Source organism: Bubalus kerabau, chromosome X, assembly GCF_029407905.1.
Source record: "Bubalus kerabau isolate K-KA32 ecotype Philippines breed swamp buffalo chromosome X, PCC_UOA_SB_1v2, whole genome shotgun sequence".
NCBI classification, from domain to species: domain Eukaryota; kingdom Metazoa; phylum Chordata; class Mammalia; order Artiodactyla; family Bovidae; genus Bubalus; species Bubalus kerabau.
This window is the reverse complement of record NC_073647.1, coordinates 5,612,457-5,634,080: the sequence shown is the minus strand read 5'-3', so window position 1 is coordinate 5,634,080 and position 21,624 is coordinate 5,612,457. Positions and strand designations below refer to the sequence as shown.

Genomic DNA, 21,624 nt, shown 5'->3' with positions numbered 1-21,624 from the left:
TGTGTCCTGGGGGAGGGAATGAGAGCTGGAGGCAAGCAGAATGAGGCTTTAGCTTTGGACACTCACAATTTGGCTCTGGAACCACATTTCCCCTTGACAGTTCAACAAGCCAAGTGGCTACTATATGTTCAGAAGAGTCCAAAGGTATGAGAATATCCGATTGCAGAGAATTGGAAGAGCAGTGAGTCTGAAGTAAAAGGAACAGTAAGATGCACGTGAAAAAGCTGTAGGTTGCAGGGAAGAGTCACAGTTAGTATGTGGACCTGCAAAAGCAATAACAGTTTTAAAGAATGTTTTTTAAAAAGGTCAACTCCAAATAACATAGAAGGTAGGCAAAATACTCATTTAAGAATTTTTTGGAAATATGAGAAAAGTAGGTTTAGGGTCATGCAGGGAGAGTTTTGAATGCCAAGCTAATGGCTTCCTTGGAAGTTGGTTGAGCAGAAAGGCAACATGATCAGAGCTGTACTCACTGGAGACGGGTCCCAGGACAGCAACTAGAAGACTCTTGAAGTATTCTAGGTGAGAGGTAGTGACAGGCAATGACAATAAAAACGGACAGGACTTGCCAACAGAACGTGGGGACAAGAGAGAGGAAGGAGTCCATGGAGGCTCAAGTTCTGGGGACTTCCCTGGTGGTTCACGGGTTAGGGCTCTGTGCTTCCAATGCAGGGGACACCGGTCAACCCCTGGTCCCAGAATTAAGATCCCCACAAGCCTCCAAGTGTCGTGTGGCTAAACAATGGCTCAAGCTCGAACCCCCAAGATAATTGGGAGTTTGAAGTACCATTACCTGAATTAGGGAAAAGAGAGGGGAATGGCAGTTTGGGGAGAGAAAATTTGGGGACTTGCTGAGTTCATGGGACTAGTGAGACATCTACCTGAAGATGTCCAGAAGATATAGATGTGCAGGAATTTGTTTCTAAAATGGGAGACAGGAGGCACCTGACAATGTTAATGATTCTAGCTGCTGCTTTACAACAGGTACTCTCATGGCCAAGGATTTATATCTCTCATTAATTCTAATATATCAGTTAAAGCAAATCTCCCTAATATACCATCACATTATGGCTGTGGTGGGAAGGGGATACAAAAATAAATTTAAAAACTTCCTTTTCCTCTCACCTAGGAGCTTGCTGTCTACTAATATACACATACAGAATCAACAAAGGCAAGATTTATGAAAGCAAGTGCATTAGTTTTCTATTGATGTTTAACAAATTGCCACAAGCTGTTAGCCAACTTCAGTTCCTGTGGTTGCAGGACTGAAGGCCCCATTTCCTTACTGGCTGCCAGCCAGGGACCAGTCTCAGCTCCTAGACGTTACCTACACTCCTTGCCATGTGGCCTACTCCATCTTCATATCCAGCAGCAGAGAATTTCTCTCCCATCAAATCCCTGTCATACTTTTAAAAAATGTATTTCTTTTCCTCTCACAATTTGAATCTTTCTTTAGGAAGAGCCCAGCTCACTTTAAGACCTTATCTGATTAGGTCAAGCCCACCCCAGATAGTCTCCTGATCTTAAAATCATCTCATTTGGCACCTTAATTACATCTGCAAAATTGCCTGATAGCAGAACTCAGATTACTATTTGACTGAATAGCTCGAAGTGACCAGAAATCTTGAGGAAGAGGGTGGCATCTTAGAATTCTGCCTCCAGAGCAGCAGCAAATTGCAGAGCAGAAACAAGTGATTCAACAGATGCTGAAGAATCTGTACAGCAGGGGAATCATCAATCTGGTGGGGTTAGAGCAAGCTTCCTGAAATGGGTTTATTTCAATGTTGCTTCAGAAAAGATGAAAGCAGGGCTAGGGAGGGAAGAACACAAGTAGTTCCTAAACAGCACAAACGTGGACATGGAGCTTAACCAGGATCTGGGGATAGCGGGCAGATTAGAGAGGCTAATGCAGATTGACAAGACCTTGACTTGGAAAAGTGAGGATGACAGAAGTCGATTAAATGCCCTCAAATATGAGGATGAGGAATTCAGGCTTGCTAGGCAGCTTTTGTAGGTGTTTGAGCCTGAGAGAGATGTACTGAAAACATCCCACTGAGAAATGGTATATAGTATACTGGAGAGGAGGTGAGGTCTGGGAAGTCTCTGGATATAAGGGACTGGGTATAAATGTCTGCCATCCAGCCATCTCATCCTCTGTCGTCCCCTTCTCCTCTTGCCCCGCGTGCTGCGATTCATGGGGTCGCAAAGAGTCGGACACAACTGAACGACTGATCTGATCTGATCTGATAAATGTCTGAAACTCATTGAAGGCTAGAGATGCGTGTGAGTGTGTTGTGGGCTTGTCTGTTTTCTGAAACTCCTTTGCTGTATAGCTAAGGAGTAGCTCTCTGGGAGCCCCAGAGCACCAGGGTATGGGGAGAGCATTGCCTGACTACATAGTGGAATTGCACTGCAGGAACACTGTGCCCCCACATTCCACATCAGAAGCAGGGTTGTCATAGCAAGCAGCACACAGAAGATCGTTCTCTAGCACAGACGGTTATAGGACTGGAAAGTACTAACTATAGCAGAGCCGGCCAAGCCTTCCTTCCACCCTCCTTCCCACCTTGATGTCTTGAAGAAATACCTTCTTCACAGGCAAGTATCCCCTCTTCCCTCCCAAGAACAGGGGTCAAGAAACTAGAAGTCCTTTTCAATTTAAAGACAAGTTTGTCAGTGGTGTGGGCTTCCCTGATGGCTCAGGGGTAAAGAATCTGCCTGCAATCCAGGAGACGCAGGTTCGATCCCTGAGTTGGGAAGATCCCCTATGGGAGGAAATGGCAGCCCACTCCAGTATTCTTGCCTGAAAAATCCCATAGACAGAGGAGCCTGGTGGGCTAAAGTCCATAGGGTCACAAAAAGTCAGACATGACTGAGCAACTGAGCATGCATGCGTTAGCAATGCCTGAAAAATCCCATGGACACAGGATAGTATTTAATCATATTTCATGACACATAAAGATGATATGAAGTTCAAATTTCAATGTCTGTAAATAAAGTTTCACTATGGTTACTTTTGTGCTGCAATGAAAGAGTTGAGGAGCTGTGACAGAAAGTGTGTGTGGTGCCCTCACCACTTCCCACTGTTGGTCAGTCCACTACAAATCACAGTGACATGGTTGTAATGCAACAGTGTTTTGGGAACCACTTCTTTCACCATGTTTTGGCATTTAAAAAAAATTACAACTGCATGCCTAGCATGTCAAAACAAGAAAATAAGAAAGTGGATTTTAAATGTTGTGCTTTCAAGGCATGGTGGAGTGTAGATGACTTGGCCATCAATTTAGATGTCAAAACACTGTGTTTATTACACAGTGATGCTATAGCATGGCTAAAAGAATACAATATACCTCGACATTACCAAACTAAGTACTCATCACAATGTTCCCAGTTCACAGGAAAGCAATGGTTAGGCAAATTAGAAAGTTTAAAATAGAATATCTTATCATAGAAGAATTCTTCACAAAAGTGAAAAATGAAAATGAGGTTGCTGCCAAAGTAAGTTTCTGAGTGGTTCGATTGTTAGCCAAGCAAAGAAAACCATCTACTTACTGGTGGTGAGTTAATTAAATTGTGTTTGATTGCAAAAGCCAGATAAATGTGTCGAGGGAAAATAAACTTTTTCGGCTTTCACCAAGAACAGTGGCTCAAAAGTTGAGGACATTGGAAGCAACACCAATAGTAAGTTTTAAAAAACAGGGCAAATGGTTTCAAGTGTTTTCCCTTGGCTCTTGATAAATTGACAGATCTTAACAATACTCCTCAATTGTTGTTGTTTACTCAGAGGGTCAATGCTGAGTTTAAAATGATGGAAGAATTGGCCTGTATGGATAGCCTGTGAAAGTCGCTCGTTGTGTCCGACTCTTTGTGACTCCATGGACTATATAGTCCATGGAATTCTCTAGGCCAGAATACTGGAGTGGGTAGCCTTTCCCTTCTCCAGGGGATCTTCCCAATCTGGGGACTGAACCCAGGACTCCAGTATTGCAGGCAGATTGTTTACCAGCTGAGCCACAAGGGAAGCCCAAGAATACAGATAGCCTGTAGATGACTGCAGATGAGAATATTTTCAAAAAAGTCAAGAAAGCACTAGTTCAATACAACCTGAAGTAGAATCTGCTAAGATGCATTTCGAATATGTATGAAGGAGAAAAAGGCTAAGTTGGGCAAATGTACAAAACTTGCAAAAATGGAAGTTGTTTAAATCCTATAGTCATTTGTTATCTTACTGAACAATAGGTACTTCACAGGAAAATATTTTAGTCTATCTTGTGTTACTCAACCATTCGTGTCAACAGTGAACTTCATTCACTCTTGTGGACTAAACATTGTCAGTTTCATGAATTTTTGTCAGATATAGAGGCTGAATATTCTAACTTGACCCACCAACAGCAGTTCAACAGCTTAGCAATTGTAAGGGGTTTTTGTCGTTGTTGTTTCATCTGTTTGTTTTTGGATAGCTCAAGGCTGGATTTGAGAAATTTTTCTGAGCCAGAAGAACCACCCTCAACCACTATTATTGAATACTGAATGGAATTAGCTTTTGCTGGAGACTTAATAATATTACTTAATAAATTTAACCTAAAATTACAAAGCAAAAATGCTTCTTACATGTGACATTTATGCTGCAGTGAAGTCATTTCAATGACAACTGACACTTTTTGAACCACAAGTAATGTCTAGTTACTTAATCACTTCCTGGGCTGTTAAAAGTTAAAACAGACTAGATTTGCATTCCCACACGAATTTGCTGTGGATATATTTTCTGAGCATAAAACCCATGGTGTTTTATGGACCCTGATGTGAGTGCAAAGGAAATTTCTGTATTTCAAAAGCAGTTTAACTGTGCGATTGAGGAACTCCCACTTAAACATCAATTGGAAGTGATCATTCTGCAATGTAACAACATGCTAAAACGCAAATGTCAAGAGAAGAATCTGATAGAATTCTGTAAGTGCTATCTAAGAGACGAATTGTTATTTAGTAGCTAAGTTGCACCGGACTCTTTTGCAACCCCATGGACTGTAGCCCAGCAAGCTCCTCTGTCCATGGGATTTCCCAGGCAAGAATACTGGAATGGGCTGCCATTTCCTTCTCCAGGGGATCTTCTCAATCCAGAGATCGAACCTGCATCTCTTGCATTTCAGGTGGATTCTTTTCCACTGAGCCACCAGGGAAGCCCCAAGAGATGAATATGCTCAATTAAAACTCAGATGCTTGTGGACTGATATTAGTATGTGGCAGTACTTATCTGTGTTAAGATTTTTCTCAAAGATGAAATACATAAAATCTCATTACTACAGATAAGCATTAACAGATAAATATCTGTAGCTGATTTTTTATTAAGAGCTTTATTAACAGTTGCTTGCAATTTGTCGATTCTTTTGAAAAAATCAAGTTGTAAGTTTTTATTACAGATTAAAAATGATAGCAATCTTGACAAATTGAAACAATTTATAAACCTTTAAAAATGTATTAAAAAAATAAAAGGGAATTCCCCAGTGGTCCAGGAGTTAGGACTCTGCACTTGCATTGCAGGGGGCATGAGTTCCATCCCTGGTTGGAAGCTGAGATCCCACAAGCCACGAGGTGTGGCAAAAAAACAAAAAAAAGTGTAACTGATTTTGATAATAGGAAACACTCACTTTGAATGCTAATTAAGTGAAATATTATCCTCTTCATAAAAGAATGTCTATCCTCTTCATAAAAGAATGTCATTCCTTTCACTAGCAGATCTGTATTATGAAAAATTATACTCAATTATTATATTTTGAATTCCATTGATAAAACATTTGTGAAAATTTGTTTTCTCTAGTGATATAAATACTACATAATGTTCTTGATTTTGCCTGTTGGCTTTCAAAGCCTAAAATATTTACTCTCTAGCCCTTTGCCCATCCCTGAACTAGACTAAGCCACATGAGGGAGGGAGACTATTTATAACTGATCACTATGCAACCAGTATGTATTAATAAGCGCATTGCCTGCACACAGTAGAAGATAAAGAAATACTAAATAACATAGACTTATAGGGATGACATTGCACTAAGACCTAAGGAGAAAATGCTGTGAGTCTTAAAGACTTGATACTTCTTTTATGCTTTAACTCAGGTTCATTTGGAGGCTAGCAGATGGCTTTAAATTTACATTGGTTTACATCTTGTATATCTAGAACACTACTCTTCTTCCATCTACTCTGTCAATTTTCTGGTCACCAGCTCCTGCTTTCTTCAGTAAGTTCTCTGTTAAAAATCCATTATTTTGGTGTCATCATTTGAAATGATCCAATGTAAGCTGTCTAAATGTCCTTATTCTGGGTGGCCCCAGGTTCTGGTCCTCCACAAAGAGCATTCTGGGGGAGTTTCTGGGTTGAGGAAAGAAGGGTGGGAAGATGTTCCCTAAATCTGTGGCAAACGGGATCATTCAGGTGTCTCTATTTGCAAATCACCTGATTAGCATAGAGTATCCAAAAATATATAATGAAGTCTCATGATTCAACAACACAGTAACAAATAGCCCAATTAAAAATGGGCAAGGATTGGAGTAGGCATTTCTCCCAATAAGATATTTAAATGTTAAAAAAAAAGTATATGCAAAGGTGCTCAGTATCATTAGCCATCAGAGAAAGGCAAATCAAAATGGCAATGAGATACCACCACACACTCACTAGGATGGCTATAATAAAAAAAAAGATAATTATTGGTGAGGACATGATGAAATCAGAACCCCACATACACTGCTGGTGGTAAATGTAAAATAATAAACCTGCTTTGGGTAACATTCTTAGGAGTTCCTCAAAAACTTAAACATAAGGTTATCATATGACCCAGCAATTCCACTCTTTAGTAAACATCTGAGAGAACATATGCCCTCACAAAGCATAATAGTGTAACATATGTTCTTACAAAAACCTGTTCACCACTGTTCATAGTAGCACTGCTGTACTAATTAGATTACAAAAGTGGAAATAACCCAATTGTCCACCAACTGATGAATGAATATACACAATGTGGTATATCCATACAACAGAATATTATCCAGTCATAAAAAGGAATGAGGTTCCTTTTTAGTGATTCATTATTTTAACTGATTGATTCATGGTACAACATGGATGACCTTTGGAAACAAAACTGAAAGAAACCTGATACCAACAGCCACATATTGTATGATTTCATTCATTAGAAATTTCCAGAAGAGGCAAATCCAGAGAGACAGAAAGCTAGATTAGTGGTTGCCAGGGGCTGGGAAAGAGGTGGAAAGAGTGCCGGCTAAGGGATTTCTTTTGGGGAATGATGAAAATATTAGGTAGTGGTGATAGTTGCAAAACTTCGTGAATATACTAAAACCCACTGATTTATACACTTTGAAAGGGTGAATTATATGTTATGTGAACTAGATCTCAAGTTCTAAGATTCCTCGACTTCATTAGGTACTCATCCTGAATCAGTCAGTTCAGTTCAGTTGCTCAGTCGTGTCCAAATCTTTGCAACCCCATGAACCGAAGCACGCCAGGCCTCCCTGTCTAGCACCAACTGCCGGAGTCCACCCAAACCCATGTCCATTGAGTCGGTGATGCCATCCAACCATCTCATCCTCTGTCGTCCCCTTCTCCTCCTGCCCTCAATCTTTCCCAGCATCAGGGTCTTTTCAAATGAGTCAGCTCTCCGCATCAGGTGGCCAAAGTATTGGAGTCTCAGCTTCAACATCAATCCCTCCAATGAACACCCAGAACTGAGCTCCTTTAGATGGCCAATCAAATCACATTTAGAGGCACATTTAAAATATGTATTATGCATATGTGTAAATAGCCCTTTTTTATTTCTAGTTACATATATGTATATGCATATGTAATGTGTATAGTAATATAAATTAATAATTTAAATGATTAAGAGTGTCCCAAGTGAGCCACCAGGGAAGCTCCCCCCCCAGAACTTAGGTCAAGGCAAAGGAGGTTCTGGTAGACACCTGGAACCCCCCCGTGGATCTTAGACTAATGGTAAGGCCCGGAAGTTCACGTGACTACCATTGACACGTGACCAACTTTTGCGTTAGCGAGAGCTGCGACGCGTGTGTGACGTCACTTTTGCGCGACCCTTAATTTTGGCTTAGCGTTTCCTGGCTGCTGCTCTGAAGTATGCCTAAAGTAGTGTCCCGGTCCGTCGTATGCTCTGACACCCGGGACCGGGAGGAATATGACGACGGCGAGAAGCCCCTTCACGTCTACTACTGTTTGTGCGGCCAGATGGTCCTGGTGCTGGGTGAGTAGTCTGCAAGGAGTGCAACTTCGGGTTCTCGAGGGCGGATTTCCCCTGGCTGTGATCTGAGAGCCGCGTCTCTTTGAAGATTTTCCCTTCCATTAAAATCCTCCGTACCCATCGCCGCCTCACTCCAGGGAGCTTTTCTGTATTGTGCTTCATCTTGTAATTCTGTATGCAGACCGCCTTCAAAAGGAAATTCCTCCTTTAGAAAAAATATACTCCCTATTCTCCCTCTCTGCCTCTAGAAACTTTGTGACTTTTCTGCCCGGTACAAGGATTTTGTAATAGCTTTTATCAAGTGAAAAGAACTCCTCCCCATTGAGCCTACGTTTTCCTCGAGCTATAACCTCATTTCTTTGCGTTTTTTATAGCAAAATTTCTAAAAAGAATTGCGTCTGTGGGCTGTCTCTGCATCATTTCCCATACCTTCTTGCCCTCACTTTTTCACTTAACCATATAAACGTTATTTGTCAAAGTACTAACGAACGTGTTACCTGTTTCAATGCTCAATTATCAATGCCCATTTAAATCCCCCTCTTAGTAGCATTTTACAGAGATGATCAGTCCGTCTTTCTTGCAACATTTTCATTTGCATCCAAGACTCTGCACTCTACTGATTTTCCTCCTACCTCGATTTTCACACTTCTCAGTGTCTGGCTCCTCTTTTCTGTCTCAAACGTTCAGGCATTGCACGGCCCTGTGGCTCATTCCTCTTACCTGTTCTCAATCTGTACTCACTCCTTAGGTGCTCTCAACCATTCCCAAGCTTTAAATACCATCTGTATGCTGATGACTCTCAAATGTTCCTCTTTAACCTGCACCTCTTAAACTTCAGCCTATTCAGCATCTCCACTTGAATGTTTAATAGGCCTCTCAAAAGAGACCATGTTCTCACAACACTGTAAATCAACTATACTTAAATAAAAATTTTAAAAAGAGACCGTGTTCAAAATTAACTTCTTGATCCCCTACTTTCTGCTCTCCACTGGTCCTCTCAGACTTCCCTATCACATCAGTGGTACCACTATTCACCCAGTATCTCAGAATCTTTCTTGACTTCTGCGTTCAGCCCATCAGTACATTCTTCACGTGCTTCCTTGAAAAGCTGTCCAGAATCGGACTACTACTTACCACCTCCATTTCTACCACTCTAGTCCAAGCCCCTCCTTTCCTAAGCATATGTACCAGGAACAGAAAGACCCATAGAAAACTTGAAAGGCAGTGCTGGGAAGGACTTTTGAGGTAATATAATCAAATAAGGGGAAAGACTCCCAGAGAGGAAGAGGTTTGCCGAAGATCACCAGTATCACAGCAGGAGCTAAAATCCAGGTCTTCTGACACCAAGTCATTTTTTGTTGGAAAATTTAATAATAGCCTTCCATAAATGTGATAATTGTAGTAAAAATTACAGTGCAAAGGGCCTCCCCTGAAAAGTTCTGATTGCCTCAGGGAATTTTTCAGTGACTCTTGTGACCAAATCTTTCTTCATTCCTTTAGACTGTCAGTTAGAGAAGTTGCCCATGAGGCCCCGGGACCGGTCCCGTGTGATTGATGGTGCCAAACACGCCCACAAGTTTTGTAACACCGAAGATGAGGAGACTATATATCTTCGGAGGTAAGACGTTGATGTTCTGTCTAGGATTTTCTGCTTGTGTTGGAGTCTAGTTCTGAGAAGTATAAATACCCCATCTAGTATCGAACAGGTCATGTATTTGGGGCCCAATACTTTGACATTTGTGGTGGTTCTCAACTTCTCTTAATACAGAATACATGTTTTTATTGTGCACTTGTTTTTATTGTGCTATGGTGAAATGGTGAAATGTGATTCTATTGTCATTTGATAGCTGTAATTTGGGGGTTTTTCAAGTAAAATGAGTTTATTCAACTTGTAATCTCTTGGAGCACACCAGGGCACACTGCGTTAAGGACTGGATCTGCAAAGATGAGTAAGGCACCGTCCTTACCATTAAAGAGCTCATAGCTCAACAAGGGAATGGACTACCAATTGTTATATGATAAAATACTGGTGTGAACAGAAGGCTGTGGGAAAACAGACAGGAGCAGGTCATCTTGCCTGCCTGGTGGTCAGGAAAGACACCAAAAGGTGGTGGCGTTTGTTTTTGGCCTTGAACTAGGATTTCACCAAGTAGATGAGGAACATTCCCGGTGGAAGGACTATGGAAGCATTAAAAGCATCAAATACGGTGTGCTTGGGAAATTTAAATAGTCCCTTGTGGCTAGAGCCCAGGTTACTTTACCAGAAGGGGTTCATGGAGCCTGGAGTAGGGACAGAATAAAATGCTAAAGTAGACAAGTTTGGATCTTATCTATAGGCAATACACTACATCCAGTAAACAAGCAAAGAACCCTGCCCTTACAGAGCTTATATTCTAGTGTTGAACCAGAAAAAACTACCAGCGGACATCTAGCTATGTGTATTTAAGAAACCGAACTGTTATCAGCCCACACTGATGAAAAGAGTTAGAAACTATTGCTAGGCAACATTCAGTGCCAAATCAGGCTAGATTTATGCAGTTGAAGAGAAAACCGGTTATATACAAAATACAAATGGAGGGTGCAGATTATAAAACATATGAAATTCACAAAAGAAGGCCCCCCCAGGTAACACTGGGGAAGATTATAAATAACATGCTCTGTCTAAAGCAAATTCATTCTCTTGTGCGTTTTCTCTCTCGGTTAACCTTTATTTGGGTTTCTGATTTTGAAAATTATTAACTGACTGTCTTTAGGATTATTGAAATATTTATTACATGCATTATATTAGTTAATACAGACAGTAATCTAACAACACAACTAAGCCACAGGCCCCTGTGGCACTATAAGGCAGATGCCCTCACCTCTAGGCCAGAAAACTGGGTGGCCCCAGACTGCAGTGGCAACTCTGGAATCCAATCAGCCTGATCCTGGGAGTGAGCCAGCTTTGGGTCCAGCCTTAGTGCCCGGTATTGCCCAGGCCAGTGGTCTCTGGCCAAGTGCCTCTCTTGGGCCAGAGTTCTCAGAGTTTACCAACAAGGCATGGTAGACTTCCCCCTTGGTTGACGTAGTTCTTGCTCTAATCATGAACAGTCTTTCCAAGGGCCCACTTGAGCATGCTCCCTTCCTAGCCAGGGTGAAATTTCAGTCTGATCGTACCCTTCCTCTTTAGCCAGCTGAATGTGGGAGCCCTGGTTACTGAAAATATGGCAGTCTGCCTAACACGTGCCCTGCAACCTGTCACTTTCCACATCCACTACCACCCTGTCTTGATTATGGTGTCTTGGTATTAAGTTTTGAAATTAAGTGTGAGTCTACCAACTTTGTTGTTCTTCAAGATTGTTTTTTGGCTATTCTGGATTCTTTACAATTCCATGTGAATTTTAGGATCAGCTTGTCAATTTCTGCCAAAAAAGAGCCAACTGGGATTTTGCTAGGGATTATGTTGAAGTTGTAGATTCATTGGAAAGTATTCCCATTTTAACAACATTAAGTGTTCAGTCTGTGAACATGGAACATCATTCCATTTACTTAGCTCTTTAATTTCTTTCAGTGATGTTCTGTAGTTTTCAGTGCACAGGTTGTGCACTTTTTTGTTCAGTTTACTCCTAAGTATTGTATTCTTTTTGATGCTGTTGTAACTGGAATTGTCTACTGATCTTAGAGGAAAGGTTTGTCGTTTACCAGTGAATATGATGTTCATTTATGTGGCTTAGTAGATAGGAATTTTTCATAGATGCCTTTTATAAGGTGGAGGAGGTTGCCTTCTATTTCTAACATATTGAAGGGGCTTTGAATTTTGTCAAATGCTTTTTTTGCATCTAAGATGATCATGTGTTTTTTCTCTTTTATTCTGTTATTATAGTGTATCACATTGATGATTTTTTTGTATGTTGCACCAATCTTGCATTCCTGGGATAAATTCTGCTTGGCCATGTGGTACAATCCTTTATATGCTGCTTGATTCGGTTTTTGCTTTTTTTTTTTTTTTTTTTTTGAGGATTTTTGTCTGTATAATTTTAAGCAACGTTGATCTCTAGTTTGTTGTTTTTGTTGTTCTTGTGATAGTTTTGTCTGACGTTCAGGTAATACTGGCCTCACAGGATGAATTGGGAAGTGTTTCTTCCTCTTCCGAAACATTTGTGAAGCATTGGTATTAATTCTTCTTTGAACTTTTGGAGGAATTCCCCAGTGAAGCCACTGGTCCTGGGCTTTTCTTTGTGCAAAGTTTTTTGATTACTAAATCAGTCTCTTTATACTTGTCATAGTCTAGTCAGATTTTCTTTTTCCAGTGAATTTTGGTAGTTTGTGTCATTCTATCATTCCTGGAATTTGTCCTTTTCATCTAGATTATCTAGTTTGTTGGTGTAGAGTTATTCATAGTATAATCTTAAAATCTTTTTTTTTTTAATGTCTTACCAGATCAGTAGTACTCCCTTGATTTTTTTAGGGCCCAAGAACATTAGACTATTTGTAATTCTCTGAATATGCTCTGCTGTTTTACCTTTTGCACAGAGTTGCCCCTCTGCTTGAAATCCCATTTTTCTATCAGGACTGCTGACATCACCTCACGAAGCCTTCCATAACTGCCTCAGACAGATTTGGTGCTGCCACCTCTGTGTTCCTGTCAGCCTGTTCACTTTCCTCCATCTAAGAACTTACCTCTGTGGTTATAATTTTCCTCGCTAAACTTAAATTCTTTTAAGAATTCATTTAGTCAGTATTTATTGCAGTACTGTGCTTAGCTCTGGGAATAGAGTGTGAGACAGACAGGCATGGTCTCTGCTGATCTCTGATCTCATGGATCTTACGGTCTAGTGGGATGACAAAAAACTAAAGTAATTATGATATGGAAAGTCATACGAATGAAACAAAGGGCTCATCCAGGATCACATGAGAACCTCTTCAAAAAGGTGTTCAGGGAAGGCTGTTATAACTAGGTGGTATTTGAACTGACACCAAAAAAGATGAGAATGCAACAGGTGAGAAGTGCATTCCAGGCAGAGAGAAGAGTGCGTGTGAAAGATCAGAGATGGGAAAGCACTTGTTTATTCCAAGAACAGAGGAAGGCTGGTGTGGAGAGGTCACAGTGAGCGGGGAGGAAAGTAGGAGATGAGGCCGGGCCGGATTCTCTGCCCAGCCAGTGCCTAGAAGGCCACGGTGAGGAGTTTGTGTTTTATTCTAGCTGTCCTGGGAAGCCATTCTTGACTCTCTTTGGAGAATGATTAAGAATGAGATAGTAATGGAAGCAGGTTCTAGAATAAGTGCTCAGAATTTTTATTTTTATGAACTTAGAGTGGTGAAGTCCTAACTAAGTATCATATACACGATTGATTTGATCACACAAAAGTCTAAAATTTCCACATGGGGGGAAAAGTCAAAGACACATGTCCAGCTGGAGAAGAGATATTTGCAAGAACCCTTAACATTTGCAAGTTTCCTTAATATAAAATAAAGAGATGGACTTCCCTGGTGGTCCAGTGGTTAAGACTCCATGGTTCCACTGTAGGGGGGTGCAGGTTTGATCCCTGATGGGGAAATAAAATCCCACGTGCTGCACAGCTCCGTCAGAACACAACACAAAACAATAAGAATAAAATAGAATAAAATGACAACTCAATAGGTCAAAAATAGACTGACTGTTCATCAAAAAAAAAAAAGAAAATACAAATGTCTATTAAATATATGAAAAGATGCCTAACTTCACTCTTTAAAAAAAAGAAATGCAAATTTTGAGATCTCATATTTCACATGCCAGATTGGTCATCATATATTTTAATAACATACTGTGTTGGTAAGACTGTAGGGAAACGGGAAGTCTCACGTTGGTGGTGGGGTATACAGTGGTTCAGCTTCTGTGCAGAGTAATTTGGCTGTTATCTATCAAAATCTGAAGTGGATACACTCAGAGGATTTACCCAGCAGGTAAGACATTTTGGTTCATTCATACAAATAGATAGAATGGAGCCCTTATAAACAATGAGGCAATTCTTTTTCAACTGATTGGGAAGGATCACATATTTTTTTAACCAAGATATATTTTTAAGTGAACAGAGAGGCTGTTTCACTGTAAGTGAACAGGTGGGCTACATTTGTCTAAAAAGGAAGAGAAAACTTTGCTGTGTTATCAACTCTGGGAGGAAGGGAGGAACAGTATTTGCCAGTAACAGTATTTGCCTCTGGGGCTGGGGGAGGGAACCGGGCGTGTGGAAGATGAGTGGAGAGGATACTTACCTTTCACTTTATACTCTTTTCTATACCATCTGCACATACTGCTTATTTAAAAAGTTGAAACAGGAAGGGGAAGGGAGGAGATTGGGGGGTAGCTGGGACAATAATCTGGGGAAGAGATACTAGTGGACTGGGCTGAGATGGTGGCAGGAGGGTGGAGAAAAGTAAGTTCAAGACCTTTTTTGGAGCTAAAATCCACAGGATTTGTGGATGAAGTAGATTGTGGGAGATGAGGGAAAGAGAAGACAAAGATGAGTCTCAGGTTTCTATGAAGCAACTGGATGAATGGAAGAGCCTTTACCTCCCAGTTGATTATCTAAGGCAATGTTGTGTGGGCTGTTGAGCTTGACCACCTTAGTTCAACCTAGGGCTTGAGTTCAACCTATTCTACTTCCTAGCTCTGTGACCTTGGGCAAACTGTGTAACTGCTTTGTGCTTCTTCACCCTCATCTGTAGAATGGGAATGATAACATGACCTACCTCATAGGGTGGTTGTAAGGATTAAAGAGTTTAATACACGTACACTTTAGAACAGCTCCTGGTACATAATAAAAGCTATACAGGTGATTACCACTGTTGTTATTGTTGGTGTGTTTGTTACTGTGAACCTAACTGCTTCTGTGACTGTAACTACTACCACACTGCCTCGTCTGTCAGGAGGGTGCCTGTGGATGGAAGAAGTGCTTTAAAATAAATACATGTGTAAATCAACAGCTGATCTAGGAAAGGAAAGCTTTTGAAAAGCCATTTTAACATTTGAGGAAATGAGCAAGTGAGGTTGGTAGATTATGAGATTTGTTCGTATCTTTTTTAACTTCCATTTTCTGTGCAGACCTGAAGGCATTGAACGACAGTACAGGAAAAAATGTGCAAAGTAAGTATTAACAGTGTGGGTTTCCCCGAGCATAAGAAAGTGGAGGTAATGATGTGTTAGGAAAAGCATCATTTGGAGACAATTCTCTGTTATATCTTTATCCTTATAATTGTAACCTGCCTTCAGACTTCAGTTATGCAGGTAGGCTTCTTGAAGAGCTGCAGTTGGCCAAATTACATCTCTGACCAACTGGCTACAAAAAATGGGTTTTGAAACATAGTATTATTTTTTAATTGAGGTGTAACTTATATATAATAAAATTTGCCTTCTTAAGTGGACAGTTTGATGGGTATTGACAAAAGCATACAGCCACTTAACATCACCCCTCCTGTGACACAGTACATTTCCAGGGCTCCTTTGCAGTTAGTCCCCCTTCCCCTGGCCAGCACTGGCCTACCTTCTGCTGCTGTGGTTTTACCTATTCTAAAATGTGACATAAACTCTGCAGTGTGTGTTCTGCTACATACAATGTGTATCTCTTTCATCTGGTTTCTTTCATGTAGCATGATCCTTTGGGGGTTCATCCAAGTTATGTGTAACAGTAATTTGTTCCTATTTATCACTGAGTAGTATTCCATCGCACCACAGTTCATTTAACCATTGACCCATTGAAGGTCATTTGAGTTGTTAATGTCTTTGGCTATTACAAATAAAGCTGCTATGAACATTCCAGTATAAATCTTGTGGGAACATGTATTTTCTCTTGGAGTGGAGTTGCTCAGTCTAACATTGTGTAATGTAATCCAAACCTGTCTATAAAGTCTATTACAGGACCACAGACCCAAGAACTTTAGAGAGTATTATTTAAAGATACATATGATTTCCAGCTTTAGGTTGTCAGCAGTGAGAATATTAAACTTTAACAAGTTTAATCTTGATGTAATTACAGTTCACTCTTGGATCACCGACTCAATGGACATGAGTTTGGGTGAACTCCAGGAGTTGGTGATGGACAGGGAGGCCTGGCGTGCTGCGGTTCATGGGGTTGCAAAGAGTCGGACACGACTGAATGAACTGAACTGAACTTGGCTCTCAGAAGACTCAGACTAGGAGAATTAAAGCAGGGAACTGGCTACGAGGACGTTTTAGTTTACAGCCACATTAGATTTGTTGGATGAATTTAATCATATCTTATGGGTGTGGGTCTACTTCATTTAGCTGAAAAAGTAGAGTAGAATTGACCAACCACAGAAAATATGCTGTGAACTTAGTTCTGATTGCTCAGAACTTAGTTGGTGGACCAGCCACAGTGGAGCCTTTGTGCTGCTTCTTGACCCTGCTAAAACAGAACAAGACAGAACCCACACTAGTTCCCCAGACTTCTGGGAAGAATGGCAGCAGTTTTGACTGGAAAGCAATCAGCAGCAAGAGCCAGTGTTTGCCATTAGTGTTTCTAATGATCAGAACTGCATGGGATGCTAAAAGAGATTTGCAGGCCTCAGCCCCCAGAGTAGCTCAGTCAGGATCCCCTGGGGGCGGGACCTCGGAATCTGATTGGCAGTTGTAACAAGTGCCCTCTGTGATTCTTATCAAGTAGTTTTTGGGGGAACATCGGGAAGAGCTGATCATTAGTTGATGCCACAAACACACATAGTTGCAGAGTCTGAGCCCACTTTACGAAGCAGTGTTTTGGGGGGTTTGGATCCTGAGGCCTGCCCGAGATTCACTCTGCTATTTGTAGGTGTGGGCTGCCGCTCTTCTACCAGTCCCAGCCCAAGAATGCTCCTGTGACCTTCATTGTGGATGGAGCAGTGGTCAAGTTTGGCCAGGGTTTTGGGAAAACGAACATATACACTCAGAAACAAGAGCCTCCCAAGAAGGTAATTATCACTGAAGGAGACAGATGGGTTAATGGAGCTACAGATGTAGTCCTAAAATTTTAGATTATGGTGCATGAGTATGCTCTCTTTATTAAGAGGATGCCATTTTTGTATAAGCAGGTGTTACAAAATTTTAACACCTACCATGTGTTCTTTTTTCTTTCCTACAGTCTGCTTTATGAGTAAAGTTGGAAATTGTATGGCTTTTATTCACATGTACTTCCTTTGAAATTTCTTCTTTTTCCAGTGTGAGCAATTAGAAATGGAATGCAGAAAGTTAATCTTTAAATATATTTTGAAAACCCTTGATGTCAAATATTAGAAAATGACAGGGCAGATTAAAAGATGGGCACTTTTAGATAGGCCAGCCTGTCCCAAAGAGGTGAATATTTCCCCAAGAATCCCTCCCCTGCCCCCAACACCCAGGCTTGGGCACTTGCACACTCACACTCATACACACTCGAGCACACATGGCTCAGAGAGGTGAACTAGACTGGTTCCTCTTCCTGCACCTCCAGGTGATGATGACCAAGCGGACTAAAGACATGGGCAAGTTCAGCTCTGTGACTGTGTCTACTATTGATGAAGAAGAAGAAGAGATTGAGGCTGTAAGTGCTTTTGCCCTCAGGGGAGTTGGATGGGAGGGGATGAAGGGAGACTCTCAAACTAGACCATTGAATAGCAGAACAGTTAGAAACTTCCCTTGTAGACCTCGCTCTAGCTACTAAGGAACACTGTGACAGTGGCTAGTTACTGTTTCCCTGGATTTCAGGGAAATCTGTTTCAGGGACATCTGTAGGATGAGGCACAGGGAGTTGGACTAAATCAGTAATTTTTTTCATACTGTTTTTTGAGAGGCCTTAGGGGGCGCATCCCTCTTCAGTTGAAAACCTACTAGGCTCAAGGATTTCCGGTCCCTTTCAGTCCAGATCGGACAGTATGGGCATCTGTCCTTAGCAGGAGAAGCAATTCCCTTTATGGTACTTCAGTATAATGATGTTTACACAGAGATGTTATCTGTTATTTAAACATGGTTTCAGTTGAAACCTGACTCCTGGAGATTACTGAAAAGCTGAAGAGTGGAAAGGGAGCCGAATTCGGCCACTTCGGTAGTGATTTTGTAACCCGAGGAGTATAAACTTCTCCTGAGGTCTCTGTTACTCCTCTTGGGTGAGACTGCTGGCCTGAGGATGCTTCATTCTTCCCTCAGAGAGAAGTTGCTGACTCGTATGCACAGAATGCCAAGGTGATTGAAAAGCAGCTGGAGCGCAAAGGCATGAGCAAGAGGCGCCTGCAGGAGCTGGTGAGTGGCGGGGGGCAGGCACTGGCCTGAACTGTTCAGTTCCTCCATCTGAAAGACCCTCAGGTGGGCGGGGGAACCCTTTAGGAAGTCTTTAGGGGATATGGTGTAGCTGGCTGCCAGGTGTCTAACCCTGCGTGTGGCTATCCGTACATACCCTGCTCTGTGATAGTGAGCAGGATCCCAACCCCCAATGATAGTTCTGGTTAGCCAGCCCAACCAGAATGATCATTTAATCTGCTACTTGTGGTCCAGGCTCAGGAGTCCAAGCTCAGGGTGCATGGGCACTCCCCCAGGATGGGGGTGTACAGTGAGGCTACACTTGGGGGCCAGGATTGGGACTTTTCACGGCTGCTTAAAGCACTGCTCCCACCACCACTGTCTGGGCTCTTTGTTGAGCACGCCCGTCTTTGTGTGATGGAGCCTACATTTCTGTTTTCCTGATAATAATATACGTATGATGTTTTTTTAAATAAGACATCCTGGCATTGATGTCTCTGTAGAGGATATTTTTGGTGACACAGGTAGTGGGTCTTGAGAGCCGCTTGACCTTGCCATAGTGATCTAGAGAGAGCCATGCTTATAGATTTTCTGAAGTGAAGGGCCAGTGCATCTTCTTTTTAAAAAATTTGTCAAGAGCAGGTTTTTAATTTATAAAATGTCATAAAAAGGAATTTGCCTTAGTTCTTTTTATGAAATTATTTTATTACTCTGTCAAATTGCTATGCGGGTGTACATGCTAAGTCGCTTCAGTCATGTCTGACTCTCTGCGACCCTATGGACCTTAGCCTGCCAGGCTCCTCTGTCTATGGGATCCTCCAGGCAACAATCCTGGAGTAGGTTGTCATGCCCTCTTTCAGGGGATCTTCATGACTCAGGGATCAAACCTTGTCTCCTGCATTGGCAGGCAGATTCTTTACCACTAGCGCCACTTGGGAAGTCAAATTGCTACAAAAGTTTCTAAATGTTTACTGTCAATTATTATTTGTATCTTTGTGGACTGATAACAAACAGTTTATGGACTTTGTAACTTTTAAGTAGCACTGTTATGGAACAGGGTTATTCCTCCTGTTCTGCTAAGAACAGGATACTGGTATGTCATAATATTGATTCCCCCAGCTCTTCAGGGATCCTGGAGCTGTGTAATCCTTACACTGATTGCCTTTGACCACAGCCCTGTGTGTTTACCCCATTTTACCATACATGTAGACATGATGACATAGACATGATGTTATCATCGTCTATGTGTATCATAACATCAGAAAGATTGGAAAACAGTTGCTATTCATCACAATTTTTTTATTTAAAAAAATACTTATTTATTTGGCTGCACTGGGTCTTAGCTGTGGCATGTGGGATCTAGTTTTTTCCCCGATCAGGGATCGAACCCAGGCCTTCTGCATTGGGAGTGTGGAGTTTTAGCCACTGGACCTCCAGAGAAGTCCATCATGATTTTAGATACATGGTTCTAGTTTGTATACTAAATGAGCATGAGGGGATAGTGTTGGGGAAGTTAGAATAAGGCAGGAAAGTCAGAATTTCATGTCATGTATCCAGACATAAACTTTTTTCCTTTTCCAGGCTGAACTGGAAGCCAAGAAAGCAAAAATGAAGGGAACCTTGATTGACAACCAGTTCAAATAATCAGGACCAAAAAAAAAAAAAATAATAATCAGGACCTTTCTGTGGACCCAGGCTGGAGGCAAGCATCTACGATCAGGATGAAGAAGAGTGTTTTCTTGACTACATGGACTTATTCTACTTTTATGCTCCAGCAGAAAGCTTTACGTGGCTTCCCAGTGATTATCCTACATTCAGTGAGGTCTTTGAGTCCATCTGACCTGATTTATAGAGACAGATTTTTCTCAGTCTTCTGTATTTATGTCTTCTGTTCTATTTTTTGTTCATTTGATGTAAACTTCTTCATCTGTGTAGAAGAAGCTCTATGAATAGATCAATGCTTGTGTTTCTCTAGTTTCTAAAGGAGCTGTTCTTATTCCTTCTTCAAAGTTAATAAAATGTTTAAAGATTTTTGAAAAAAATATATTGTGATGTGTCATAGAAAAAAGCTGCATGAGATGTATTTAAAGTTACAGCAGGCCAGATCCTTTTACGTGGCTCTGTCTTTGTTCTTAGACTGGCAGGTATTGGCTAGGGTTTGAATCTCTCCACTGTCTGAGAAAATCCATAACAAGCCAGAATCTGCATTAAGTTCCCTTTACCTCAAATATTAAAACTACAGGCAAGCCAACCCTCATCAGACATTGTACTAACAGAGGGAAAAGTCAGATTCCAGTAAGGGGGCAAGATACCTCTGATCTGAATGAAAATGGGATCTGGGTATGCAACCCAAGGGAGCTACCATCCTGTCAAGTAGCTGAGAATGTTGCTTCCTTGTGTGGACATGTGGGAGGGAGACGTGATAGAGTAAGAAATGATAACTGAGATAAATAAAAGTTATCTGTTGACTCTTTTGTTTCACATTTGCTGTTTGTGAAGGAGCATTGTATACATAAATATTTAATGTCACACTGCTTCAGTGACACCAGTATGTAGTGTTTACATCATGTTTTTATCTGTTCATCTGTATTGCAAGGTGTTGGGGCAAGAAGAGTATTTTCAGTTCAGTTCAGTCGCTCGGTCGTGTCCTACTCTTTGTGACCCCATGAATTACAGCACACCAGGCCTCCCTGTCCATCACCAACTCCCAGAGTTTACCCAAACTCATGACCTCCTTATATTACTCACATGGCTTGTACTTAGCATAAGGCATGTAGTGAGAGGCCGATGGGAAATAGTAGGGCATTTTTCTTTGCTATTTCCCTCCTGATTTCTGAATTTGGAAGGAGAAGTAGTTTAGAGTGAGGGTAGATGTGAGCTAGCAAGAACTGGGAGAAAAGAGGGCTGGGAGTCCTGGGAAAGCCTGGGATTGGGCTGTGTGACCAGGATCTCACACTACATTTAGCTTTCACGTCTCTTCAGTCTCCTCTGATCTATGACAGTTTTTCAGTGGTATCTCCTACTTTTAATTTGCATTTCCCTAATGACAGATGATGTTGAACATATTTTTCTTTTTTTTATTGTGGTAAAAAACATATAACATAAAATTTACTGTCTTAACCATTTTGAAATGCACAGTGTTGTGCA

At 41.3% G+C, this 21,624-nt stretch overlaps 1 protein-coding gene across 1 annotated transcript; it reads left to right on the top strand.

Moving 5' to 3' along the window:
- The first annotated feature begins 8,052 nt into the window (after positions 1 to 8,052).
- Positions 8,053 to 20,507, top strand: STEEP1 (STING1 ER exit protein 1). Its single transcript, XM_055564385.1, has 7 exons — positions 8,053 to 8,258; positions 9,756 to 9,873; positions 15,316 to 15,357; positions 17,039 to 17,177; positions 17,696 to 17,785; positions 18,388 to 18,480; positions 20,059 to 20,507. Exons 1-7 carry the CDS (start codon positions 8,135 to 8,137, stop codon positions 20,119 to 20,121), a joined length of 669 nt encoding a protein of 222 aa, XP_055420360.1. The 5' UTR covers positions 8,053 to 8,134; the 3' UTR covers positions 20,122 to 20,507.
- Positions 20,508 to 21,624: the final 1,117 nt, after the last annotated feature.

What these genes read in the sequence shown, in the direction of transcription:
- STEEP1 (XM_055564385.1), top strand. Translation starts at nt 8,135, where the DNA reads ATGCCTAAAGTAGTGTCCCGGTCCGTCGTATGCTCTGACACCCGGGAC. An exon ending in AACAAGAGCCTCCCAAGAAG is followed by an intron (nt 17,178 to 17,695) that starts GTAATTATCACT and finishes CTGCACCTCCAG; the next exon opens with GTGATGATGACCAAGCGGAC. An exon ending in AAGAAGAAGAGATTGAGGCT is followed by an intron (nt 17,786 to 18,387) that starts GTAAGTGCTTTT and finishes TTCTTCCCTCAG; the next exon opens with AGAGAAGTTGCTGACTCGTA.